This window comes from Alosa pseudoharengus, unplaced genomic scaffold (assembly GCF_046254945.1).
Source record: "Alosa pseudoharengus isolate Yale_2024_CS ecotype anadromous, Long Island Sound unplaced genomic scaffold, YU_APseudo_1.1 YU_APseudo_1.1_scf_22, whole genome shotgun sequence".
Lineage (NCBI taxonomy): Eukaryota > Metazoa > Chordata > Actinopteri > Clupeiformes > Clupeidae > Alosa > Alosa pseudoharengus.
This window is the reverse complement of record NW_027468680.1, coordinates 9,360,345-9,387,845: the sequence shown is the minus strand read 5'-3', so window position 1 is coordinate 9,387,845 and position 27,501 is coordinate 9,360,345. Positions and strand designations below refer to the sequence as shown.

Sequence of the window (27,501 nt, the reverse complement as noted above, 5' to 3'; positions counted from 1 at the left end):
GGTTGCCATGTTGTACGAAAATAAATTCAAATATATATTTCCCAGAAGTCCATAATCACAGGAAAATAATGTAGCACTGATGATGATGATGATGATGATAGTTGCCATTTTGCAGAGTGTATTATTATTATTATTATTATTATTATTGTTGTTGCTCTTGGGTGCTCCTTGTTGGTGCCCCCCCCAATCCCAATCCTCCCCCACCTTTCTTATGCAGCCCTTGCCACTTAATCTACTAAACCCCTCTTCCACTGCCCTTTTTACCCCCCCCCCATAAATGCACAAATAGGCTGACACCAGACATCATTTCACTGCATTTCTTACTTCTCGTAACTATATGCATGTGACAATAAACTTCCTTGTATCCTTGTATCCTTGTTGATGTAGATGATGATGTTGTTACCAAATGTGTTTGGTTGTATCTAGATGTTATGGTTATATAACAGCAGGAATATTATTAACAATTCTGATAACAGTTTAGATTGTGATGACATAATAAAGAATATGTCATGTATGTCTGTATGTTAGTAGAGTAACTATAATGCATATAAATCTACATGGAAGCTTTTACGGAAGGAAACTTAATGAGGCAACTTAACAATGTAATTATTGCAAGATTAGATTCAAAGTAGAGCCAAATAATGTATATGGAGGGAAGACGGGCTCTGATATGTCCACTATGTTTCAATTAATTTATTCATGTAGTTGATCTTTCTAAACCTGGCAACCCCAACCGCAACCCTCCCTTTTTCATGACGTCATACCACTAGACGCCCCGTCCATCCTAGATCATTTCTCGAAAAACACAGAATCCTTCCATTGGATATAGTCTGTGTTGGAGCGACAAAAGAGAAATCATATAGCATATGTTTTAAGTTTAATGAGAGTATGTTGATGCAGCTAAATTCAAAATAACTGCAACAATGTCCTTTGGAGACGCTGTGGATGGCAAGGTTGAATTTTGAAAAGGCCGGTTAAACTCTGCGCCTGGACCGACCAATCGGAAGTGAGTATTTTTCGCGCTGATTGGGAAGAGAGTTTCCCGCAAGCATTGATTCGAGTTGAATGGAAGTCGGCTTCTCCGAGATGCGGCAGACAGGTTATATTCCATTAAGTCGTTGACCAGATCAGTCATACATTTATTCAAAAATAAAAAAAATGATCTCTGTAACGTTGGTATGATTACAACACATAAGGCGGGTGAATTCGAGTGTTAAGGCATCGTGCATGTAGCTAGCTTGCTAGCATGTCAAGTCGCTCTATCAGCAGTGCAGAAGCTAACTAGCTTGCCAACTAGCTATTTAACTAACGTTAGCTGCTCAGAATGCGCTAACATTACAGATGTTTTAAGTGGTTATCAAGCTCTGTTCGGTTACTTCTTTACTAAGGTGTAAGATATCAGGCTTGATTGTTTTTCAGCAAGCACAGGTCATGCATGTTATAATCTCAAATATGACGTTAACTTGATTAACGTTAGCCCGCTAACGTTTCCATTAACGTTAGATGTATGGTGCCTCGTCGTTTGCTGTAAATATGGACGTGTCTAAGTTGACTAGCCAACTCTCGTTAGTGTTGATTGTGAAGATGTGCAAAATATGAAACGGAGTGTTTGGCAACCAAGTATATCGAGCATATAAAATTATTTGATTTTTTAAACGGTTGTTCCAGTATTCTTGGTAACATACATTAGCCAAGTTCGAATATGTACCGTGTCCCTGCTGGTATGCACCGGTTTAAATAAAAATGGTTAATGTTACATTTCATTGCAGAGTGTTGCCATTTTCATGAACGAGATACAGTGTAGCTGGCTGGCTGGCTGCCTGCCTGCCTGGCATTACCCGTTTGCGTTGATCTCATACCGATTTTGTGTTTGGGGAAACGTCAACTTCGCAAGCTAATGTTGAAAGGTTTACTATCACTTATCTTTTGAGACGGCCGAGTTTTTAGGTCATTAAGCTACTGTGGGCGAGGTGAAAGCAAACCATCCTTTCCATTGCTTCGGACTATCCTTGGGGAAATCGACTGTTATGTTTTGCCACTCAGCAGCGATTAACCACAATGACTGCAATGCATATGCTAAAAAGGCGCTGCATTTGAACAGTTGTTTTGCATTGAAAAGATTTGAAAGTAGCTTGCAAGACGCCAAAAAGGTATGTCCTTAGTCAACAGCAGCCATTTAGAATAATTGAGCTTATAGTAGAGTGGAAACACGACGTTATACATTGTTTCAGTTTGGCACTGAGATAGTCGTACTTTAAGTGCATAGACAGCTGGCGAAGTTGATCAGCATCGGTATCCTTAGGTGTCTAATGGCATGCTGCTAGCTAGCTAAGTTGCACTTTTTAGAACGAAGTTAAGTAAATTATATGTTAAATGGGAAGGAGAATAACACGTTTTTAGAAACGTGCTAGTTCTATAAAATATGTATGCACATTGAACTATTAGGCACTAATGCATATTATCACATATATCCAATATGCACGCTTCACTGTATTTTGATTTTCGCTTGCGATTCCCTCGTTCTGTAACCGAATATCTCAGGACAGCCGCGCCGGGATGGGGCCAGCTGGCCACCCATTCACAATAGAAGCGAATGGGTAGCCATCTTCTCGAGGGAGCCGTCGCTTTTTATTTCTGTAAACAACTGTAAGAATCTTAAGAGGAATTATTGGTCTCTTAATTTTGAGCCAGTTTGCCACTAATTGCAATGTGCAGCATCAGCTCGATTGAAGCGGCTTGACGTTTATGACTATGGAGTAAGTGGCAGCCAAACGAAGTGTACTTCTCACTGGCTTGCTTGCTCAAACTACTCGCTAGTCGCTGCAGGTGCAACTGACAACAAATCGCACTAGATGGCCGGTTTTCAAACGTAGTGTACCGAATTCACTACTCAGAATAATGTTACGTTTTCCTTCCTTTGATAAAATCCCTATCTCTACGTGCATTAAAATTAAAATAAGCTTCATGATTTCCAAATGTGCCTACAATTCCCTGAACATAGACATTCACAGTGAGTCTCATATCCTCCTGCGGCCTATTACGCCAAAGTATTTAGTAGGCCTGTATGGAAAAGCTCAAAGCGACCACAAGTTTGTGCTGTTGCACTGCAGATGTTTTCTGACTGAAGCTGTTTGTAAAATGCTCAGTGTTTCCCATACATTGACTTATTTGTGGCGGCCCACCACAATATCAACATTGACCACCACACAATGATTTTCCAGGTTGTGCTAAATTGTGCTTAAATCTGGTTAGCATCATAACCACGCTGCGCTAATTTGTTAAAAACTGTTCATTCAAGTTAATTCTGCAAACCTACCACCACAAATAGAATTCAATTCTGTGAAACACTGAATGCTTAATGTAGAATAAGTGCCTATCATCCAAGTGGTTGCTTCTGTCTCTGTCTTTTTCTTCATTAATAATAATGATTAAAACGTTAATTGCTTGTTAATTTCTCATCACCCCCCACCCTCCTGTGTATGTGTGTGTGTGTATTACAGGTTAGAGAAGGACACTGCGTGTGCATGGGATGGACAGTAAGGGTGGCTCTCTTCCCTTGATGCCTGAGCCGCGAAGCCCCATCAGCATGAAGCAGCCGTCCGATTCGCTGGCAGGCGGACGCAAGGGGAGGGGTGAGGTGGGCGCAGACTCCGCCCTTATCTTGGACAAGGCCACCACGCAGCTGGCGGCCACACCTCAAGACGGTGCCCTGCCCAAGATGCAGAACGGCCACGGCCTCACGCACGGCCACAGCCTTACGCACGGCCACAGCCTTGAGCAGCTGAAGGATCTCACCTCGCGCGTCCTCAACAATGGTGAGCAGCCGAAACACTGTGCTGCCACCGTTGTCGCCGCCACGACAGAACCCCCCATCAAGGGGGCGGAGCCCACGCCCCCGAACCCTGCCCCTGCCCAGGAAATCAAGCTCAAGTTCCCCAAACGTGCACCCCAAGTGGCTGCCAACGGCACCAAGCCCGTGCCCAACGGCAGGTGTGACTCTGCCTGCTTCGCTGAAGATGGGGAGCGACCGGAGGTCACAGTCACAATACCGGAGAGGATTCTGGGAGGCCCAAGCACTGGGAGGAAGCGGAAGGGCCGTCCAGTGAAAAAGAGGATCCCGGCGAGCACTCGGAAGCCTCTCACAGTCCGAGTGTCGCCCCACAAGGGTGTGGTGCAGTCAGCAACTGACCCGATGTCAGATGATGCAGCCACCACCTCAACCAATCATGTCACAGAATCTAATACTCTCACCACTAAGCCAATCACTACCCTTGCCTCCTTTGACCAATCATGCATCGCTGTGAACTGTAACCCGGTAAAGTTACCCCCATCTTTCCCCCCCTCATACTCGTTTAAGTCTAGTTTAAGTCTAATGATGTGCAGGATACCTGGCTATACAACACATTCCAGGGCCATTTTTATGAATTCAAATCATGTCAGACATGATCAACACATGTATTGAAAGTGGAGTTATTTTTTGAATGGTTGTATGTTTTTCCACATTGTTTGTGCTGTATCTGATGGTGTGTTTAGCAAGTTAATTCCACCAAGTTTTATAAGCGTACACACACACAATCATAAGTGTTGTGTGTCCTGCTCATATTGCAGTCTGTCTGGATTTACAGCCTAAATGCGCCATTCTTTTTGTAAATATTTATCTCATATTCTTCCCCAAGGGAATGTGTTAAGAGTTAACAAATATCTCTTTACAACATTGGATGGTATCTCCCACAGATGGTGCAGCATTATCTTAAGCCAGTGTGGTTTAAATCCTGATTGAAATGATCCTTTGTGTCTGGTTCCATCTAGATGAACATAATTTGAAGGTGTTTGATTGATCAGATGGTTTCATCTTCCCTACTTCCTTCTCCCTGTTTTTTCTCTGGGTCCTCTGTCCCTCTTCCTCAAAGAGAGTGGAAATTGAGAGATATGTGAACAGCCCAGCTGGAACGATCCACGAGCGCTTTTCTGTGGGGGACGTTGTTTGGACCAAAATGTTGGGGTACCCCTGGTGGCCCGGCATGGTTACAACCGACCCCCAGTTCAACAAACACATGAAACAGAATGGTATGTAAGCAGCCAAGCAGTCTCTTAGCTACTAACATTGGAAATAAATCCTAACAGGATATCTGCAGTCAAAACACAAGCTGCTTTCATACGTTGTCATCACACAAATTCTGGTGTTTAAAATAAGAATGTGTCTTGAGTAAGCATAGTAATAACTTGCAAACATGCAAGCATATTTTTCACTCTGTGTGTGTCTCTGTCTGTCTATCTGTCTGTTTGCAGCCTTGAACAGTATTCTATACCATGTTCAGTACTTCAGCGAGGCTTCCGAGAGAGGCTATGTTTTTGAGAAATGTATGGTGCCATTCCGTGATGGCAAGCAGTACCAGGAGCTCAACCTGGAGCAGCCCTCTCCTCGGCCCGGTGGGAAGAAGGTACCAGCCATCAGCCGTTACTTAAAACCTCACCACACCCTCCATTTAACAAGAGGCTGTGAAAGCACATCTGTTGGGTCTGTTTCCTGTGCATGGATTAAGACGAGTCCTGGCCTGAAATAGCACTGCAATGGAGATCTCCGTTGAGGGAAAAGCTGTTAGTCTATGTGTGACTGTGTAATTGATTGATTGTAAATAACATTGGATATAATGCTGTTTAAAGCATTTATTTGTTTCTTTATTTTATTGTTTTCTATATTGTTATTTCAAGAGAGTCGGCAATTCATTTGTATGGATAGACTTGATTGAATTTTTGTGCACAGCTGTTCATGCCTGTTGATTATGTTTTCACGTGCAGCTGGTCATCCCTGTTGTGCCGCAAAGATTACCGAAGCCGTTGCGTCTTGGAATCTCCCAGGCAACCGAAGCCATGACCATGGCCCTGGAGGACCGTATCGCCAAGTTCACCCTGTGCGCCCCTCCACAGGTCCCACGCAGCCCCTTCCCCCAGTCAGGCCCGGACTCAGACCAGCAGCAGGACACCGGCCAGCAGGCTCCAGAACCGGGCCAGGAACTGGACCGTCACCTCTGCCCCTCCGCAGCTCGGTCGGAGCCGGACCAGGAGGCGCCCTCGGAGAGCAAATCCCCGAAGACCCCGTTGAAGGAGGAGGAAGAGGAGGCCCCTCTGCGACACATCACCTGCCGAGGGCGAGTGCTGAGCGGCTACCCGCCACCCCTGTGCACCAGCACTCCCGCGGGACAAGCGCGCACTCACGAGGAGCTGGAGCAGTCTGACGCACACACACCACTCTCCCCGGCGCTCACACAAGATGACCTCAACGACATCAACACACCTGGCGCCCACTCCAAAGACAGCAGCACTTCAGCGTCCAAGAAGGCCCCTGGCAGGAAGGTCTCGAGGGTTGCAAAGGTTACCAAGGTGACCAAGGTCACGAAGGGGGCAAAGGTCAGCGCAGACGGTCAGGTGACGAGCACACCTGTGAGGAGGAGGAGGAGAAAGGCCCCAAGCATCCCTGAAGTGGCCACACACACACTAGCTCAGGTAAAGACCCACACACATACATTTGTTCCAGCATGTTATAGTTATATACACACATATTCTAGTTGCATATTTCTGCATATTTTAGTTGTGCGCACACACTTTTATTACCACATATTCTAGATAAAATTGAAGAGATAAAGAACATTGTGTGTGTGTGTGTGTGTGTATAGGAGACCACCACTGCTGCTTCCAACCTCGAACCTCTGAAATCCGAACCGCCAATACCTCCACAGAAACGCAAGAGAGTCAAAGTCACTGTGACTGCAGACCTGAAAGTACTGGAAAAGCCTGCTGCTCAGGTGAAAACACACACACACGTTCATACAAAGCTCCTGTATGTGTTCCACACCCCTGTTTAAACACACTTGCACATTATAATGTCTACATCTGTAGACTGAGTGAGTTGTGATATGCAAATCCTGTTTTAAAATAGTGTTATACAGTTATATGCAAATCTCTGTTTTATAATGGCACTGCCTTGCAACAATGTGTGTCTGTTTTTGTCTGTATGTGTGTGTGTGTATGTGTGTGTGGGCACATCTACGTGAAGGAGTCCCTCCCTGCAGACTTAGTCACCCCCGCTCCGGTGAGGAAGAGGCAAACCAAACCCAAGTCCAATACGGCCGGCAACGCCACCGCCAGCACCCCCAAGAAGAGGGGGAGGCCCGTGGCCGTCGCCACTAAACCTCCCACCAAGGAGCCTGGCAGCCAAGAGGCCAGAGGTAGGTCTCCCTTAATTAACTAATTAATTAATTAAGCTTTGTGTAGTGGTTTTAATGCAACATATCCAAAGGGAATGTTTAGCAAATGTAAAACGCAAGACCACATAGACACGAAATACGTAAATACAAGACCACAACATGACACGCGCAAATGGTTACAAAGGCCTGTCAAAGGTTCTAAGCATTCATCTGTTGTGAGTCGGTAGCATCACTTGTGTGGTTTCGTGACTAAGCTTTACATCCTTTTATTGAATAGCTGATACAGCCCAAAAGGTCCCCAAGGCTCCACGGACGAAGAGGCAACCTGCTCAAAGCAAAGAGAAGCCTGACTCCAAAGGTAGGAGCATCTATTTCCTCTATTAAAAGGAAATGACGTCATTATTTTTAACCTTTCAAGGAAGTTTCAGACTGTGTGCAGTTGCATGGCAACAGGTATAAAATCTTTTATTATTATTGGTCTTGAATGTAACTCAATGTTTTTGAGGGAGCTACAGAGTGACATATGTGTATCCCTTTCTCTTCAGGAAAGAACAGCATGAAGCGGGAGCTAGAGGACAAGTACGGGGAAAAGGAAGAACAGACCAAAAAACGCATCAAGCTCGAGGTTGTCACACCCAAAGCAAAGACTCCCAAGGTAAGTCATGGATGTTGAGAGATGTTCAGGTCACAACAAGAAATTAACACACCGCCCCTGTGGTTGACTCAGTTTCATTCACTCTCTGATTGCTTATTTTATCCTTCAGATAATCTTTGATGTATCCCGTCAGTATAATCCATTTAGTATCAATTTACTGTGGTACTGTACAGTGAATGCCTCAATTAGAGTGCTTCCCGTTTGGGTATTTGTCAATCTCTCAATATTCATCCATCCATCCATCCATCTACAGGGTAAGTCGGCAGATCTCACCAGCCCTGTGAGAAGGAGGAAGAAACAGACCACTGACACGGAGGTGAAGGGGGTGGGCAGTGGGCCGGAGGTGAAGAAGAGACAGAGGAAGAAAGTGCAGGAGAACCCCCCCACCCCAGCGAAAGGGAGGAAAAGATCATCAGGGAAGCACCAGGCTCAGGTCAAAGGTAAGAATATGGCCCACACTCTGGAACTCTCTAGAACATTCTATAGACTATTGTGTCAGTCCCTCTGGAGTGATGAAAGTGCATGGAGTGATGAAAGTGCACTTCTCCTCTACCCCTGTTCCACTCCACTTATCAGAGGTGTTGATGGTCTAAACCAGTTCTCTTAAGCCATCCATGACCAGAGACACATCTTAGATCTTATAAAGGATTATGTGAAATGCTGGTAGTATGCATCTCTACAGCATCAAGAACACAATAGGAGCAAAAGGTTCAGTTTCAGACTTTGCACTAGGTTTCAGCATAACTTGTCATCTTGATGTGTGTCTGTCTGTGAGGGAAATTGTGAAGTGTTTTGATCATTATGCTGTTGTATTCCAGAGGAGGAAGTTCCCGGGACACTGAAACGGCCCAGGAAGAGAAAAGGATCCAGCAGCCAATCAGCTGCCGCCACGCCCAAGAAGAGGCACATCCAGTCCCACCCTGAACCCGAGGTAAGCCAATCACCAACCAAGCTGAGACCTGTCATCCTATCAGATTGGGTCCATCAGAGTCCCTATATTATAATGGCAGGCTTATTTAAAGGGACACCAGGCAACGTTTTCGTGTTAATTAATCATCTTCGTAAGTCGGTATATGGTTAAATGACTCATTACGGGGCGAATGAAGGCTCTCTCGCCCGCCCCTACTGCCTGTAGGAAGAATATCCCACTTGCAAGTTCGGTGTATCCTACCCGCCGACCGAAGCAGGATCAGTTTACAGCACAGAGGCAGGCTAACGAAACGCTAGATTGTTGCAAACGTGTGTATAATGGCAGAGCCGGCGAAGAAGCAGCGAAAACCCTTGACGGAAGACGCAAAGAAAAGGAAAAGAGCTTCAGACCGAGCGAGGGGGAGTTTCGTAGAGAAAAAGCATCAGGCTTGCCTGGTGTCCCTTTAACATCTTAATGTCTCGCAAATGTAACCAAAATGGACATAAATTCATGTACTCATGTGTGTGTTTGTGTGTTTGTGTTTGTTTGTGTGTGTGTGTGTGTGTGTGTGTGTGTGTGTGTGTGTGTGTCTGTCTTTTTAGGGCTCTATGTGTGAAGACAGGCCTGAGTCTCCTAATGACAGCACAGACGAGACCCAAGCGGCAAAGAAAAGCACTAAGAAGGACAGTGTGTGTCAGGTGAGCACTATGCATGGGGGCAACGTACTGGCAACGTTGGGAGTGAGGAAATCATATTTTGACATCAGCGTTTCCTGCAAATCAAGAGGTTTTGTGTGTGTGGTATTCATATAATATAAAATAATTTTCATGATATAATATGAAAATGAATGAATAAACATGGAAAAACAGCTTTCAATGTAGCTGTCAAATCATACAATTAACACAAGTTAAAAACATTTAAAGACCATATAAGGGAAGTATATTCATACACTATTATGTATATTATTTAATAACGTCTTTTTTACTTTAAACACAGGTTGTCATTCACTTTAAAAAAACGATTATCAGTTTGAAAGGCATGTAGCAGTTAGGAGTAGCTAGGGAACCTCGCCGCCTGTAAAGCCTCTTAACCATCACAGATGAATAAACTGCAATGATAACAAACAAAACGAAACCACGTGGCTCAGTAACTTGCATTTTCCTGCATTTTACAAATGAATTTCAAACATTAGCATGCTAATTTTGATAGCACTTAGGTTTTTTATAACTAGGCTATGTTGTCCTTAACGCCGTTCACCGGTCTCTCGTGTTTTACTCAACAACCACCTAGCGTTACTGTACCTGTACGAAACATGTGGGTTTGTTATGGGAAAAGAGCTCTGGTAAGGTTAACCAGCTGGATTCTGAGCCAGAGTACTCACTACGGCGATCAATTAGATTATTGGTTGGATTGGTTTGTCTTTTTTTTTTTTTCTTGCTGTGGATGGCCGCCACAGAAAGTTGTTATCAGCTGAACCAAAGCATGTATAGATGGAGAGAGAGACTTTTTTTTAATAACTATTTATTTCAATTCTCTTGTTTTGTGTGCTTTATGTAGGGCTGCGAGCACATTGGAGAGGACCTTCTGGTGTGTGAGGGTGTGTGTTGTAGCTCGTTCCATACAGAGTGTCTGGGGCGACTACTAACTCCAGATGAGAAAGTGCTGTGTGCTCCATGCAGCTCAGGTAAGACACACTCTCACACACACACACACACACTCAGTAAGCTTCATTTATCTTTTTGAAATGAATCCATATTTACCCAGTACATCAATTATTTTCATCAAGCATTTATTTCTCTCTATTTCTATCCATTTCTCCATCTCTCTGCCGGTGTTCCTCTCTCTCTCTCACTCACACTCTCTCTCGCTCTCTTACTCTCTCTTTCTCTCAGGCACACACGTGTGTTTCTGCTGTAAGCAGTCTGAAGGGGAGGTCCGGCGCTGCAGCGTTCTCCACTGTGGTCGGTTCTACCACGAGGAGTGCCTGCGGCCCAACCCGCTCACCGTGTTCGAGAACCGCGGGTTCCGGTGCCCGTTACACACCTGCCTGTCCTGCCACTACAGCGGCAAGGCCAAAGCCAAGGCCACTAAAGGTGATGTGCACACAAACACACAAACACAAGTATAGATGTAGTTCTGTTAAAGGAATGAGGTGTAATTGAGTTGTCTTGATTATTATATTTGTGACGGCACTCTTCCATGCACTTGCATTATATTGACTCAGAGCCCTGGGAGGTACAAGCGCAAGTCCTTTTAAAATTTGTTATTTAAACAAAAAGAAAAATCACACATCGCCCCTTTAATTCAGATTCACATTTGTGACCCTGCAAGGCGAAACCAGTCGTCTTGCGCACAGTGCTATTTTGAGGAAATCCACGATAAACAAACGTACGGGTTAAAATGTCGAATTTCACGTTTTTGCATAATTCGACAGTATACAGTCTACACTTTCATATTGTGAACAAATTTCACGGATAAATATACCTTTTGACTGTTAAACCCTGACTTTATTTAGGTGAAGATTAAACACATTAGCAGTCATTCCATTTGTCCACGCCGCTATAAGGTTTTACGGTAGAGCTAAAATGTAGCCTACTCGTTACTCAATGTGTCTCTATCGTTCTTGGCAGATGTAACCGAATATGAATGTGAAAGACTTGCCTTTCAGGGTACGAACGGTCAAAAGCACAAACTTTTAGAAATATCCTGGTGTCATTTTAAGAACCAGGAGAAGTTTTCTATTGACGTAGCAGTAGCACATTTAAAAGTGGGCCTATAGCCTACACAATCTGTGTACATAGAACTTCTTCTCCCCTTACTTCCCCCGAAATACATTAATTATATTCTATAGTGACACCTTATGACCATCCCTGGTATTAACTAGGGGGCAGAAAAAGACATTCACTCGGTTGATAAAACTGGACATAGTCAGTCATCCACTTCAAAGTCACGCTACCGTAAGGCTAATAATAGCTGTGTCCTCACACTATCGCACGTGACTATTTACTTAAAAAGGTGATTTTCTCTTCTGGCGTATCGTGACAGGAGAACCATGCCAACTTTGGATGCGGTTATCTTAGCGATACTTTTTGTAATACCCTCGATATACATATCGTTGGAAGGCTTAGTCAATGGCCGTTCATGTGAGCACATTAACTTAATTTTGTAAATTTTACCAAAATGACTGGTTTCGCCTTGCAGGGTCACATTTAGTACATCTGTATCTTAACTAGGGCTGCACAATTAATCGAATTTTAATCACGATCATGATTTTGGCTTCCCACGATCAAATTTGCGTGATAGAGCGATATTAAAAATGCGTGCTCTACCCATAAAACCAACCTGGCAACCCATAGAATGCTCCGCTACAAAACAAATCAAGCGCTCCTTAAACCTGTCTGACCATGTGCCTGCATGCAGCCTACCAATGACAGCTGTTCCCTGCACTGCTCAGCCTGATGCACTGCTCAGTTTGCACTGTGGACTAGTAGCATTATGTTAACTATTAGTAAGCTAGTTAGACTATACAAAAAAACGATCAAAAATCATATGTGTGGCACAGCAGAAGGCCAAGAGCTTGTCCCTCGAAACGGATCATTGTTCGAAAATATTTCGGATTTCAGGCAAGTGAAGTTAACCAAAAACATAAGCAAAGCAGGGCTTTTAACTGATACTGTGAAACACATCACATGACGTAAACCACACATGCCTTTTTTATCATGTTAACTTTTAGTCCTTGTTTGCTTCCTCCGATATAGTCTATAATAAGAGTTGAGCTAACGGGATCAGTGAATTTTATTCATGTATTTTATAAGCTACATGTGCAACCTACACTGTTTCAAGACACAGCCTACTCAAAACGAGTGAACAATAATGAAAATGTAGCCTACATGTCCATGTTTTACATATCAACGACGAATGACTAAACCAGGGGTGTCCAAACTGTGGCCCGCCACGCACTTTAATCCGGCCCGCCGAGCATTTATTAGTTTATCATAGGCCGCTCGCTATTTTCTTCCAGCGATAGACGACGTTGTGGTTAACTTTAGGCTACTACAAACTGCTTTACACCCTTAGAGAACGTTTACAATGTCAATGTCAAAACAGCTTGTTACATCGAGATATCTCCATTGCAGCAGATCTAAATGCTACTCCTAGTTTTTTGTACCTTAAAATACTGTTTCCAAAATTGTTTCAGTGGTTCATCAACTTGTAACAGGGTGAACGGCACTTCTGCATTGCTTTGAGGCCCTCTATCGGCTATAACCGCACTATGTAAGTTTGCCAGATCGGGTAGCGGGTCTGTAGTTCGATGGAATGAGACATAAGAAACTACAAATTTGACTTGCATCTGATGTCGCAATACATCGTACTTTCATAAATCGTGCAACATATTCTACCTTGTCTGTGGACATCTTATTTGCAAAGCCGGTGCTGGATAAACAAATAGCGTGCGTGTGACAGAGGGAAAGTTCTTTGGTGTTGCTTTAATTGGGAACGCATTTGAACGTGCAATAGAGGGAGAGACCGCGATGGCAACAGTAGTTCCCACTACTGATATAAACTGAGAGGGCACAGCCATAAGCACAGCACTAGCCATAGACTATTTGAGTGGAGCTGGCAAAGAGTCTTAAAGTGACAGTGCACTATTTATAAATGAATTAAACAGCATCAAATGAACAGTATTTCTTAAGAAATTAATTTTCTACAACAGAAATAATACAAAATGTTGTTGTTATTATTATTATTATTATTATTATTATTATTATTATTTTTGTGTGGCCCGCCGGCCAATTTTCAAAACCCAATGTGGCCCTTGAGACAAAAGTTTGGACACCCCTGGACTAAACGATTAAACTCATGAACAAGAAGCAGAGCTTAAGTGGCTAATGGGGAGCGTTGGGAGGATTCCCGGTAGGCAGTCAACGTTTCCCCAAATATTAACAAAGTAGCACGCACAAAAAAATTGTTTGGAAGTCACGGTCAAGTCTATATTTGCAGTAATTTAGGGGAGTAAATGTGAGGGGAAGAATTTGGGTGAGCCAGATAGCAAGTCCAATATGTTTAGGGAAAAAAACATTTTGTCACTAAAATTAATTAATAATTGTGATGAATAATCGTGATCTCAATATTGATCAAAATAATCGTGATTATCATTTTGGCCATAATCGTGCAGCCCTAATCTTAACTTCTACTGCTTCTAATGACTCATTTGCTAAAAGCTCTGTGTGTCCCTTGTAACTACAGGTAAGATGATGCGTTGTCTGCGCTGCCCGGTGGCCTACCACGCAGGAGACCAATGCGTTGCCGCAGGTAGCGAGATGCTGACCTCCACGGCGATGATCTGCAGCGCTCATTTCATGGCCAAGAAGGGCCGCAGCCATCACAGCCACGTCAATGTCAGCTGGTGCTTTGTCTGCTCCAAAGGTTAGTGACCCCTACCCTCCGTCTCCCAGGAACCCTAAAATTGCCCACTGTCATCATGGACTTGGTTAAAGGTTTGATAATTTGTTATTTCATTCAGTAATTACAAAACTAATTGAAATTTTAGTTTGCTTTAGTAAATTATTTACCTTATTTTGCGTTAGTTACACAATCAGTAAAGCATTCTTTTTACGTGTGTAAAGACTCACCGATACATATTACATTGTACCCATCGAATCGCACCAAATCCTTCTGTATTCAAATGTATCATTTCTGTGTTGTATCCTTTCTCATGCATCTAGAATCATATCGGATCTTCTTATAAGGGGGAGATGCAAACCCCTAATTCTTCATTGAAATGTCAAAATAACCATAAGGCATAAAAAAAAAATTTCTTGGGTTCCGGTTTCCGACCGACCCTGTCAATTTATGTGCGACCCAAATTTATTTTATGAGCTTGGGGAAGAAATAACACTAAATAGTCTAGGCTACATTAAATAAATCCACAAATAAAAGGCGAACTATAATTACATTAATTACCCCTTGCGTTGTGTATAGGGATAAGCGTATTCTCTCTGTTACAAAGTAGCCTATGCACAGCTGTTCACGAAGACGATTGTTTTCGTCACTTACCAAGGCACTCGCAATTTTGTCCAAACACCGCAACTTTTTCGCAAATTTGACCAATCATCGTAGTTTCACTATGAAATGTCACCTACCGCAACAGTCCCTCGCGCAGAATATTAAGCCAGGTGGCACACTTACTTCTGCACCTTCTGCATATGACACCAAAGACTGCCCTAAGTGTTCGTTCCTCTGCAGTTTTGATGACTATAAATAGAAGGCTAACGTTAACGATCTGCTTACTTGCATCTCTCAACCTGGTGTTGCTAACCTACCTAGGCTATGAAAGTAAGTTAATTAAGGCCTACTTGGTTTACTGACATTTGAGTAGGCTATGCAACCCATTGGCAAACGTTTACCTGGATATGTCCTTTTAGCTTATGTCATGTTTATGTCAAGCTTATGTTTGCTAGCTTGTGGGCTTAGTTTGAGTAGTGCTACCAAAATCATAGAAATTAATAAAATTGCAAGACATTTACCTCTTCTATGATCCAAGAATGATTTCATTCGAGTTGTTTTTTTTAACATTTATTTTAACTAATGACATAGAAGACATTCCCAATTGCATCCACATATGGTAATGCACTATGCAAAAAGTGATTTACACTCGTAGCCGAACAGTGAGATGCAAGCCTTCCAATCCACTCAGAAATGTAATTAGGCTACTCTCACGTCCTTAAAGGGGCAGGCAGTGAATTAGACGTACACCACCAATGTAATGACATTAAACAGAAGTGTAGTCAAATAGTTTAAATCAATATGAAATTACTAGATACTTACTTGGATATTAGTAATTATGCAGGCCACAGTCTATGATTTATTAAAAAGATATGAACTTAATATGAATTACAAAATATATGAATGTATTGAAACATATGACATGATGCCATCTCTTGGTTTGATTTTCTACTTTGATTTTCTGTAATCCTTACTGTTTACCTTGGATTATCCTTTTTAATAAGCATCAAGATTATCAGTGTGATTTTGGTCTTACTAACCTTAATTGCCTTAAATTTAAACTATTTTTGCAATTTTCAATTTCTCCACAAGAAACAGCTAAAATCACCGCAACTTCCATCCAGGCATATTAGGTCGCAACAGTCTCAAAAAACCTCGCGAAATCCTGGAGGGATTGATTTTCAACCTATCCCTTACTGCCACTGGGGAAAAAAAAAAAAAAAAAAAAAATTCCCTACCGACCCATGGCTTCAACAGTCAACCAACAGGAACCAAACCTTTTTTTTTTTTATGCCCAACTCGTGTTTCTGTTATGGCCATATGATGTGACTGTGTTCGGTGGGCATCCCTGTAAAACTAGTGTTAGAGTTTTGGCCGTTTGAAACTTTGATTGAAGATCAGACAACATAACTCGTCTGAGGTAATAAATGTTTTGGGTAACTAGATGAGACTTGCATCTACATACCGGTACTCAGACTTGTAACCCCAAATAAATCAATTAAATAAAACCATGTAATTAGCTCATGACAGGGTTCCCACGGATCATGGAATTTCTGGAATATCATGGAATTTGTCATGGAAATTAATTTTTTTTTGTCAGGGAAAAGTCATGGAATTTTACATTTGACTTAGTGGGAACTCTGTCATGAGTTGCTGTGTAACTTCTAACCATCAGCATTGAGCTGTGTGTTGGTGGGCCTGAGCGCAAAACCAGAAAAGGCTGTAGGACCACATGCTCCCGCACACTCAACCCCACGGCAAGAATGTCACTTCTGATGATGTCTGTCTCGCCCCGTTTCACACATTTGTTTCCCTCTGTGTCTGTGTGTTCAGGTGGCAGTCTGCTGTGCTGTGAATCGTGCCCGGCGGCGTTCCACCCCGACTGTCTCAACATCGCCATGCCTGACGGCAGCTGGTTCTGCAATGACTGCCGCAACGGCAAGCGGCCCAAGTACCACGACATCATCTGGGTCAAGCTGGGCAACTACAGGTGAGCAGCGACCCCCTTACCTTTGACCCACACAAGCTCCGTGTCAATCCCTAAAATATGTCGGTTCATAGGCAACGTATATTTCAATAGGTTCAGGTTTATTCATTTATGTAAAGCCATTACTAATCAGCATTGTCTCAAGGTACTTAATAAAGTTAAGAGTTACAAACATTAATCTTAATGTTACTTTTTTAAAAGGAAATGCATCAACTCTCACTGACCCTTCCAATGTGCAGTAACTCAGAAAGCTAGCTAACTCTGATGTAAAACTAGTTCTGGAACAAAGTTAAAATTTGAGCAGGTTCCAACGTACTTCAGACATGTCAGACTCAGCGATGACCATAATGTCGGATAATATACCATCCAAAGTACGCAGTAAGCAAGGTAGGCAAAACATTCATCTGGAGAACAAAAGACGGCTCTATATCCTCCTCTCTCAAGTCAGCCTGTCATGTCTGAAGAGATAACAGTACCAGACTGTGGGAGGGAAGCACACAGGCAGCATGTTCCAACACTGACCTTGTAGCCAAGCCAAATCCTCGACAGAGAGAGATTAAAAAACACAAGGACCAACTTAAGAGCAACATACAGAGGCAGAGGTCCACATAGAATGGCTTTTGTTTCCATAAAAAGATATCTCAGATCAGGTTGGAAGGATCCAATACATAAGGTTGTATTTTCCCTCTATTCCAAGAGTCTATGAACGTGACTATTAATAAATGCTGTAAGTTTGAAGTCTGATGTAATGTTGTACTCTTTTGACCCATGCCACTCTCTCAGGTCTAAACTGTGCCCGTGGCTGTTAATAAATACTCTAGTTTTTGAGGTGTGGTGATGTAATGGTGCCCCTTCCCCAGGTGGTGGCCAGCAGAAATCCGACACCCACGGAACATCCCCACCAACATCCAGCACCTGCGCCACGAGATCGGCGAGTTCCCCGTCTTCTTCTTCGGCTCCAAGGACTACTTCTGGACCCATCAGGGCCGCGTCTTCCCCTATGTGGAGGGCGACCGCGGCAGCAAGTACCAGCAGACCAACATCGGCAAGGTCTTCAAGAACGGTGAGCTCACCGCTCCGCCATAGGGCCAACTTCCAGGAACCCATCTGTGCACATCATTAATGTAATACTATTCAGGATTCATTGTTCTGTATGCAAATTATGAGAAAGGGGAACGGTCTGAAAATGTTATCTGATTCGTAATGTGATTGTGTGTAAGCCTTGTTTTTAGTAAGGTCCCACCTTTTGAAGGTTTTAGAATATCTTACTAGCATAGATTTAAAAAAAACATATTTAAGTTTCTATAACACACAATGCTCTGGCCATTAAATAGCCTTAGTTGCGGAAATGGCCTTAAATTAAACAAACAAACATCTGATTCGTAATGTGATTGAGTGTAAGCCTTATTGACTTAGTACACCTGTTCACGTATGTGTGTTACTAGTGTAATAGTATAAGAATCAAACAACGGTGTAGTAAAGGAGTGTTGAATATCTCTGTGCTTGTTGAATATCTCTGTGCAGCCCTACTGGATGCTGAGGCCCGCTTCAAGCAGGTGAAGCAGGAGCGAGAAGCTAAAGAGGCCCAGGAGAACAACAGGAAGCCACCGCCCTATAAATACATCAAGGTATCACCTTTTGACCTTCCTACCCTTTCCCTCCTCTCCTCTGCTATGTAATGGAGCAAACACCACTATATTCATCCAATCAATACTGTCTTAAACTGCATACTTAAGTACATGGGCTACAAGCTGTGTACATTGCACTGAATCAGACACATTATGAGGGAGCAGACTTACCATGAACTTACCATGAGGAGATGAATGAATTTAAATCCAGTGTTTGTACAGGCAGGCAATCACATACTTCTGTTTCCCTCTGTTGCTTCCTGAAGTATAAGTACAATTAAATTGAAATTGAAATGAACCCTCTGTGGGCCAAATTTGCTAAAATATCATTTTTGACCCTAAATGGCACCTGTACCTCAGAAGTGCAAGAGGGAAAAAACCCTAGAGAGAAACAAAACAAAACATGGACATATGCACATCACTTTTGCCAGGTCCCCTCATGCTAAGTATCAAATACATTTTAAATGTTAAAAACATTTGAGCTATTATTAGTATATTATTACTATACTTTTTGGGTTGTGATAGGGAGGGGAAAAAAATCTGTTTGAGATCTGTTGCGATTGTTTCTGTGTAGTTAGCCGCTAAGCTAGACGGTTATATTTACACTACACGCACGGCTGTGGCTACCTTACTGAATGTCAATGAGTGGAGTGCACGCACATCTACAAAATTTAAACTGGTGGTGGGTATAAGGCTTATTTAAGCAATAAGCCCCGAGAGGCCGTAGGTTACGCTGAGTCTACAACAGCTAAGGGGCGTTGTTAGGCACGACGCGCTAGCGGAGTAAAACCCCCCTTTAACTGTTGTAGAATCAGCGTAACCTACGGACTCGAATGGCTTATTGCTTAAATAAGCCTTATACGCCAAAACATTACACATGTCTCATGGCGCTTTACAGAGTGTTAGACAATCAGAGAAAAGAAAAGAAAAGAAGGCCCATGGGTAACAGGGAAAAACTCGATGAGCTCATTGGGGGGGGGGAAGGAAGCTGTGCAGGCTACCCTAGATGCTACTAAATGTAATCACTTGTGCCGTCACTGCACATTGTAGGAGACTGATGGCTCTTGTGTTCCCTCTATGTTTCCCTCGTAAACTCACTCTCAACTCCAACCTCCTGTCTCACCCCCACCATCACCTTTCAGATCAACAAGCCGCACGGGCGTGTGCAGGTGCACACAGCGGACGTGTCCGAGATCCCTAAGTGCAACTGCAAGCCGTCAGACGAGCGGCCGTGCAGCTTCGAGTCGGAGTGCCTGAACCGCATGCTGCTGTACGAGTGCCACCCGCAGGTGTGCCCGGCCGGCGAGCGCTGCCACAACCAGGACTTCACCAAGCGCCAGTACCCCGACACCAAGATCATCCGCACAGCCGGCAAGGGCTGGGGCCTGCTCACCTTGCACGACATCAAGAAGGTGTGTGTGAGAGTGTGATGGACAGTGTATTGCCGGGTCCGCTTTAAGGAAGCCTGTGAATTATGTGTGTGATTGTGATGTTGAGATTCAGCTTTAAGGAAGTTGTGAATATGAATTTAATTGAAAGTATTTAGATAAAATTGGTGTGTAGTGCTTTGTTGAAGGCCTGGGTAAACGCAGTGTTGGTGGGAGCATGCCGTTTCTTTTTCCTGCTCAGTTTTTTGAACTGAGCTCCATTTGAAAGTGTGTGTGTGTGTGTGTGTGTCTGCAGGGACAGTTTGTTAACGAGTACGTGGGCGAGCTGATCGATGAGGAGGAATGCCGCAACCGCATCAGATACGCCCAGGAGAATGACATGTCTGATTTCTACATGCTCACCATCGACAAGGTAAACGCTGACTAATCACCAGCCTCCGCCAACACGTGTGAATGGTGTCAGTTTTTGTTGCAGCAAAGCTCACAATTACTTGCAATGATTATATTCTTATCAGACATTTTGTTACATTTTATTGTAAATCATATTTAAATCAGTCACATTAAATCCCAAATCTAAGACCCAGCTTAGTCCCAGGTGGGTGCGCTATCTGTATAAGTGGGTCCGGATTTGGAGGGTTAGCGTCAGCTAGTTAGCATCCACCATCTTTAAAAAATAAGTCCCTCAAGTGCTCACTCCCGCCCACATTTTCACAAACAAGCCAGTTAGGTGCCACACCACTGGATTGGTGAATGGGCTGACAATTTCCTGCTGAGAGCATCACCAATTCACATGGACAACATAATCTGTGGCCATCAATAAAATGGCACATAATTGGCTTGTGTGTGCAAATGTTGGCAGAGTTGACACTACTGTTAAAGATGGCGGCTGAGTATATTTTAGCTGAATTAGCTAGCCTAGCATAGCAAAGGATGAGGCCTCTCTTTGATATCCTCCAGTCTGTGCAGTGACTGGAGTTGTCAGAAGAGGGCGCCAGAGGAACAGTATTGCATTGGGAGTGCCACTGTGCAGACTTCAGTGGCACTACAGTAGACTATACAACAGTTCACAAGGTCAGCACAGCCGTGTATTACTGAAGCTGTGGATTTTCTATGGACCCTTTTAACAAGGTAAACAAAAACAATGCTTGAACATTCTATTTGGGCCCCAATCTACTTCCAATGCATTAAGATAACATATGGAATGTTAAAAAGGAAGTCTTGTGGGGCCAATTTTGATGCTGATAATGGAACTCTCTTGAAAGGGTCCATAACTGTTTTTGGTTGGCTTATGCCAGGGGTTCCCAACCTTTTTTGGCAGTTTACCCTATTTTGATGTCACAAAACATTGGTGACCCCAATCATTCACAACATGTTGAGAGAACATCTCATCTCTGTTGTAGTAACATCCAGTCGAGAGTAGTACTTTGATTTTCGAGCATGATTACATCAAAGATCTCATGCGGGCTGTCTTAAGTTTATTTTTAGGTAACTAGATTGTAATGAATCCATATTAGTTTCATGAGGTTTTTGATATTGGGTTTTATTGAATGTATATTCTTATGTAATGTACTGGTCAATTTTAAGATGCTCAGTATCTCAGCTGACCCCATTTGAATTTCAGGCGACCCCGCATGGGGTCCCAACCCCAAGGTTGGGAAACAATGGCTAATATAAGAAATCTGTGGACAGTGTTACCCTTGAGAAATATTTCTTTAGTAGCCTATAGCACAGACTTTTCTCCAATTGCCTATGTCAGTGTGAGTCATGCAGATGACGACAGCAGGCATGCCATGATGTATAGAAGAGTGTGTATATTCAGATTTGCCAAGTAAATTAGTTACAAAAGTCACATCATTAGCAATGCAAAAATACTTCAAACTAGTCTGATTTGCCCCAGTAACACTGCTGCACTGTTGCAATAGACCAGGGGTCTCAAACTCAAATGAGCTTAGGGCCACTTCGGCCAAAGTAATCTGATTAGAGGGTCGCGTCGGTGTTAAAGAATAATACAAAAAAGAATGGCTATTTCCTAAAATGCAATGTTTTTTTGTTTTTTTTTTCAAATACTGTATTTTCTCATTTCTTTTTATCTATTTTTAGACACCTGTGCTATAAAATAATGATGATAAAATAAATATAAATACAAATTCTGAAAAGAAACAAAAAAGCATAAAAACAGGTATGTGTGTGTTTCACACCAAAAAAAAATATTTTCCTCTCATAACTTATTTAAACCTGGCATATCAAAATTTCAAAAGGCCATGGCTTGAAAGTGGTCAGAGATAAAGTCCTACTGTAAATGTAAAAATCTTTGAGTATAAACAAAAGTTTATGAAGGGGGTAAATTTACCCATCTAATTTGCCACTGGATGGTAAGCACCTCAAATTATGCACCTTTCAGTAAATACTGGATGTTGAACTATTTGAGCAGGTTTACTTTCTTTTTGTCATATTACCCAAATAACAAATTAACAGGAAAGCAGTAGGCCTAAGATGTAACAATAGTAAACTAGCCTGTTCCACAAACCGTTATTATAGGTCTACAATAAAGTAGCCTGGTCAAATCAGTTCCTATCGCGGGTGACTTAGTAGTTCTTCAGAGCTGTCTGTACCACGTCCATTACGGACACTATCACGATTACCACTGCCACCTCGAGCTATTTTGGGCAAAGGGTCGAAATAAGCATGGTATGCTTAGTGGACACCGTTGTATACACGCAAAGACGCACCTCCATTCACAGACGCACCGTGACTATCACTGTCAATAGAGGATCGATCATAAGATAATCTCCAAAAGGCAGATATTCTCCTTCAGAATCAGAATAGGTTAATAGCATAGCCTACCCAAGACTTAATCACGCGTGAACGTTTTTTCAACAGTTGGTGTAGGCCTATTTCTGCTTCAATTTGTGCAAAACTATGGCCTGCATCGCTTCCGCGTCATTACAAACAAATGCACGTCTTCATGTTTACACTATTTCCTGAAAACTGTGTGCAGCGATTTTGGGCTTGAATCAAGCTCTGGATGTCTAGCAACTAGTGGAGGAGAGTACAAATGAGATTTGTCACTGCACTTGGATCTATCGTCTATTTTAATCAGTGTCGTTGTTTGTCGCAATTAAAAATACCCTCAAGGGCTGAATTACATTATTATTTTGAAATAGGCCGCGGGCCGGAATGGGGCCGGGCGCGGGCCGGATTTGGCCCACGGGCCGGGAGTTTGAGACCCCTGCAATAGACTGAAAACAAGCATGTTGCATGCATGTACGAGAAGTGCTAATAATAAGTTGTTATTGTATTCCATAGCTATTTAATGAGAGCTACAAGTAAGCACACATTCTGGGTCATTGTCCTTGTGTGCCGATTCACATACTAATACCTGAACATTCAACCGTGTAAATGATAATGGTGGTGATGGTACTTTTTTTCCTCAGGACCGAATCATAGACGCTGGACCCAAAGGCAACTATTCACGCTTCATGAACCACAGCTGCCAGCCGAACTGTGAGACGCAGAAGTGGACGGTCAATGGGGACACGCGCGTCGGCCTCTTTGCCGTCTGCGACATCCCAGCTGGTGAGCGAGAGAGACTGGGAGAGAATTCTTGAATAAATGATAAGCACCGGGGATGATGTTGTTCTCAACATTGCGGTATTTTCATTTCGTTTTTAACTTTAAGCGCAGTCTATGGACAGCATTCAGTGAAAACAAAAACACCGGGTTGATTTTGTTCGTTGAAAATGTATTGAACTATTCTGGTGAGCTAGACAGTTGAAGTTGACGACAGATGGGGTGTGGGTTCGGGGGAATGACCTTAGGCCGGACTTTAACCTGTGTCTCTGTGGGCTCTAAACCCATTTGTGGTGTGGGACACTGACGCTGCCACTGGGCTCCCTCTCCCCTACTCTCACCTTTTTATATACTTTTTACCTGTATGTGTCCCTAATAAGTGTGTGTGTGTGTGTGTGTGTGGGGTGGAGTGTTTGATACTAAATGCCTAATCTTAATAACCATTGGCGGTCTTCCACAGGCACAGAGCTGACCTTCAATTATAACCTGGATTGCCTTGGCAACGAAAAGACAGTGTGTCGCTGCGGCGCACCAAACTGCAGCGGTTTCCTTGGAGACCGGCCCAAGGTCAGACAACACACAGTTGATTTGAGTACTGACTTACAAACTGTTACAAATTCCTTAAGTTCTTTTGCTTTACATAAAGATGTAACCAGTCAGTTTCCTGTTGTAATCAGGTGTACTTATCTGTTGTGTGTGTGTGTGTGTGTGTGTGTGTGTGTGTGTGTGTCCGTCCGTCCGTAGAATGGCCAGGCGTCAGAGCCCAAGAGCAAGTCAACAAAGAAGAAGACCAAGCGGCGGAAGAGTCGGAGCGAGGGAAAGAAGCATTCAGAGGACGAGTGCTTCCGCTGTGGAGACGGAGGCGAGCTGGTGTTGTGTGATCGCAAGGGCTGCACCAAGGCCTACCACCTGTCTTGTCTGGACCGTACCAAGAGGCCCTTCGGTCAGTGCCTCAGCAGTACACACACATATGCACGCACAAGGCTGGGACGGTAACCGCAATACCGCGGTCACGCCTACCGCAGGTCTGAGCTCGTCACTGTCATCACCGCAAAAAAAAGAAAAAAAAGAAAAATCCTTTTGGGGGATTCGACTTCATGTCGCCGCCGGCAGAGGTCTTAAGCTAAAAACGTGCAGTAGCCTACCGTTGTAACAGTAGGCCGAGCATAAGTGCCATGAATGTAACATTTCTAAAATCGTGATAGCCTTGTTGATAAACTGCTTATTTATTTAATGTCTGAAGCATTTGGTCCAGTGATCTTTGAAGTTGCTGTGGCTGTCTAAAGTTTAATTGGCTGTGATGGTGGCACAAAATTCATAATCCATAACTTGCAATCAGATTTTTTTTTTGGGGGGGCGGGTAAAGCGGTATACCGTGAAACTGCGGCAATTTCTTGCTTTCCAACCGCGGTAAGAAAACATCCATACCGTCCCAGCCCTACAGTATGCACGCACACATTCATTCAGCGTCCTGAGTGTGTTGCCGAGTTGCTCATATCTGTCCTCTTCCCAGCCCAAATTGGCATAAAAGTCAGTTAAAGACTTCTCAATTCCATATTTTACCCCTTTTCCCACAATGTTAGATAGTTTCTTGAGGTTTTAATAAAAACTGAGGTCCAAAATGTAGAAGCACCACAGCACCTTTCAACCCTGTCTGAAGAGCTCTGTTCAGAGGGACCTGTTTGTGTGCCTGTCCCTTTACAAACTCAAGCATATTGCATGATGACTTTGCTTTGACATTTTGGTAGCAGGTCCTGCACCTACATGGTAAAAGCAAACTTTCACACATTCGTTCAGCTGTCATGAGCCATTTTGTTGCTAATGCAAACAACGGAGAACTCCTGATGTCACCTTTCAAAGTACTCGACAGGTTTGACTTTGACAGGGGTGCCTTGTTTCCATGTGGCATTTTAGTTTTGATGATTTCATGCTCTCATGTGCCAGCAATTCACTGCACACCACCACACTGTGGTTTCCTGTCCTTTTTTATTCTCAATTTAAGTGAATCCATATGCTAGCCCAGTGTTTCCCAGAGAATTGAATTCCGTTTGTGGTGGTTGGTTTGTAGAATTAACTTGAATGCAACAGTTTAACAAATTAGCCCAGCGTGGTTATGATGCTAACCAGATTTAAGCACAATTTAGTACAACCTGGAAAATCATTGTGTGGTGGTCAATGTTGATATTGTGGTGAGCCGCCACAAATAATTCAATGAATCAATGTATGGGAAACACTGTAGCCTACTTCAAATATTCAGGGTCGCAGCCTACTTGCGTTTACTGCTAAAATTATGTCTAACGTGTCCTGTCACATAAACAGGTTTTTTTTTTTGGGGGGGGGGGGGGACTTATGCCTTTAATTGACAGGATAGTGGAGAATGACAGGAATTGAGTGGGAGAGAGAGAGTCGGGGTGGGATCCGGAAAGGACCACAGGGCGGGAATCGAACCCCGGTCGCCGGCGTATGGTGCAGGTGCCCCAGCCAGTTGCGCCACGGCCAGGGCCCGAATAAAGGTCCAATATTTTTTTTTACCCACATGCTCATGCGACATAATATGACATAAATGTGTCAATCTCTGTCTGCTGGAGTGTCACAGAGCTTGATGCGTACATCAAAGTTCTACTGAAGTTTGAGTTCTGTTGTGTGTTGCTGTGGTCACGGTGTATTTGTTTACTTTTGTTTTGCAGTGACATCAGTGCCGTGACATGTACTTTAATGTCCAAGTTGTTATAGAAACTAGCAGACATTCTATTTGACATCTTTCGGCAGCAATTTGTTTTTGTCGAGCGACACTTTTTTTGTTGTCTGTGTGTGATTATTGTGTGTGTATGTGTGTCCTGTTGTTTAACTATGACATTTTGCTAGTTTGTAAGCCGTTGTGGGATTGTCTGGTGTTAAGTGTGTGTGTGTGTCACTGTGTTTAACCATGACCTCCTACTTGTGTGCAGGTCGTTGGGACTGCCCGTGGCACCATTGCGACGTGTGTGGCAAGAACTCGGACGCCTTCTGCCAGCTTTGTCCTAACTCCTTCTGCAAGGCTCACCAGGAGGGAGCGCTGCAGCTCTGCCCCACCACCGGCAAGCTCTGCTGCCAGGAGCACGAAGCCTTGGAGCCACTGGTGCTCCCCTCCGAGTCCCAGCAGGGCCCCTCTGAACTACCCCTGCTCCCTACCACCCTTGCCCCGGCCGAAACTCTGCCCCAGATTCGCCCAAAACCAGGTGCTAAGAGAGGGCCTAGAGCGGCGCCCAGGAAGGTCCTCAAAAAGAATAACTCCAAAAAGTCAGTAGAAGTCTAAAGAGACAGTGGACTCCAGATATTGACACCCCCCTCACAACTCCACCTAACATTCCCATTCCCTGACCTAAGAGTCCACTATCAAACATTGTTTTTTTTTTTCTTTGTTTTTTTTTTAATGTACATTTTTTAAGTGTAAATTAATATCAAGCAATCTTCCCATTTCATCAGTAACCTTACGTACAATAGTCATGTCAGTTGGTTATATAGGCAAGAAAAATTATATTAGACACTTAAGACGTAGTTGTACTGCAGTTATTTGAAATAAAGATTCATTTACAGGTATCTTGTAACAGAATTGTGACTTTTTAATTAGTGTTTGTGTCCTCATCTTGATGCCCATATGTTTTTATTCCCCTTGTGTAACATTATACTGTGTAGCAAAATATTGGATTTTGCTATTAGGGCCTATGAGTACAATAAAAAAAATTGTATATATTTGGCAAGAATCCTTAAATATTTTAAAGTGACTAGTTCGAGATGTTGGTTTCATTGTAAGGTGGTGTGCAACTGTGCATAAATAAGCACTTAGGTAAGGCTAAAGAAAAGGGGATTGATATCTGTAAAATAGAATGCAGTGAATGGTCAGTTACAGGCTTGGAATTTCACCATTCTGGGGGCAAGGCCACTTGGCCTTCAGTTGGGCATATTTGGTGGGGGGCACAAAGGCCACATGTCAGGGCAACAAGGCCAAAGTTAACTATACAGTAGTAGGCTATAACTAGACCGCATTTCCGGCGGGAACTGCAAAAGTGTGCTTGCCCTGGTCCGGTCAGCAACGTGAGCAGACAGTGGCATACGCTATGCTGAACCTGGCTTGATCCAAGCATTCCAACAGTGCCTTTCAGTGTGGAACGT

At 43.3% G+C, this 27,501-nt stretch overlaps 1 protein-coding gene across 3 annotated transcripts; it reads left to right on the top strand.

The window, feature by feature from the left end:
• Positions 1 to 835: 835 nt before the first annotated feature.
• On the top strand, positions 836 to 27,036 carry nsd2 (nuclear receptor binding SET domain protein 2). 3 transcript variants are annotated; one of them, XM_076300439.1, is made up of 24 exons: positions 836 to 1,006; positions 3,501 to 4,315; positions 4,911 to 5,067; positions 5,290 to 5,441; positions 5,800 to 6,504; positions 6,675 to 6,803; positions 7,055 to 7,226; positions 7,483 to 7,563; positions 7,751 to 7,860; positions 8,114 to 8,300; positions 8,679 to 8,791; positions 9,373 to 9,468; positions 10,328 to 10,454; positions 10,663 to 10,863; positions 14,018 to 14,197; positions 16,610 to 16,766; positions 17,624 to 17,826; positions 18,288 to 18,391; positions 19,534 to 19,803; positions 20,075 to 20,191; positions 23,214 to 23,355; positions 23,810 to 23,916; positions 24,094 to 24,292; positions 26,298 to 27,036. In XM_076300439.1, the coding sequence occupies exons 2-24, from the start codon at positions 3,530 to 3,532 to the stop codon at positions 26,642 to 26,644; spliced, it is 4,842 nt and encodes a 1,613-aa protein (XP_076156554.1). In that variant the 5' UTR covers positions 836 to 1,006; positions 3,501 to 3,529; the 3' UTR covers positions 26,645 to 27,036. The 3 variants fall into 3 exon arrangements, with proteins under 3 accessions (XP_076156554.1, XP_076156555.1, XP_076156556.1); XM_076300440.1 differs by lacking the exon at positions 836 to 1,006 and adding an exon at positions 1,040 to 1,099; XM_076300441.1 differs by lacking the exon at positions 836 to 1,006 and adding an exon at positions 1,106 to 2,150.
• Positions 27,037 to 27,501: the final 465 nt, after the last annotated feature.

What these genes read in the sequence shown, in the direction of transcription:
- nsd2 (XM_076300439.1), top strand. Translation starts at nt 3,530, where the DNA reads ATGGACAGTAAGGGTGGCTCTCTTCCCTTGATGCCTGAGCCGCGAAGC. An exon ending in TGGCAGCCAAGAGGCCAGAG is followed by an intron (nt 7,227 to 7,482) that starts GTAGGTCTCCCT and finishes TTTATTGAATAG; the next exon opens with CTGATACAGCCCAAAAGGTC. An exon ending in GTGTGCTCCATGCAGCTCAG is followed by an intron (nt 10,455 to 10,662) that starts GTAAGACACACT and finishes TCTTTCTCTCAG; the next exon opens with GCACACACGTGTGTTTCTGC.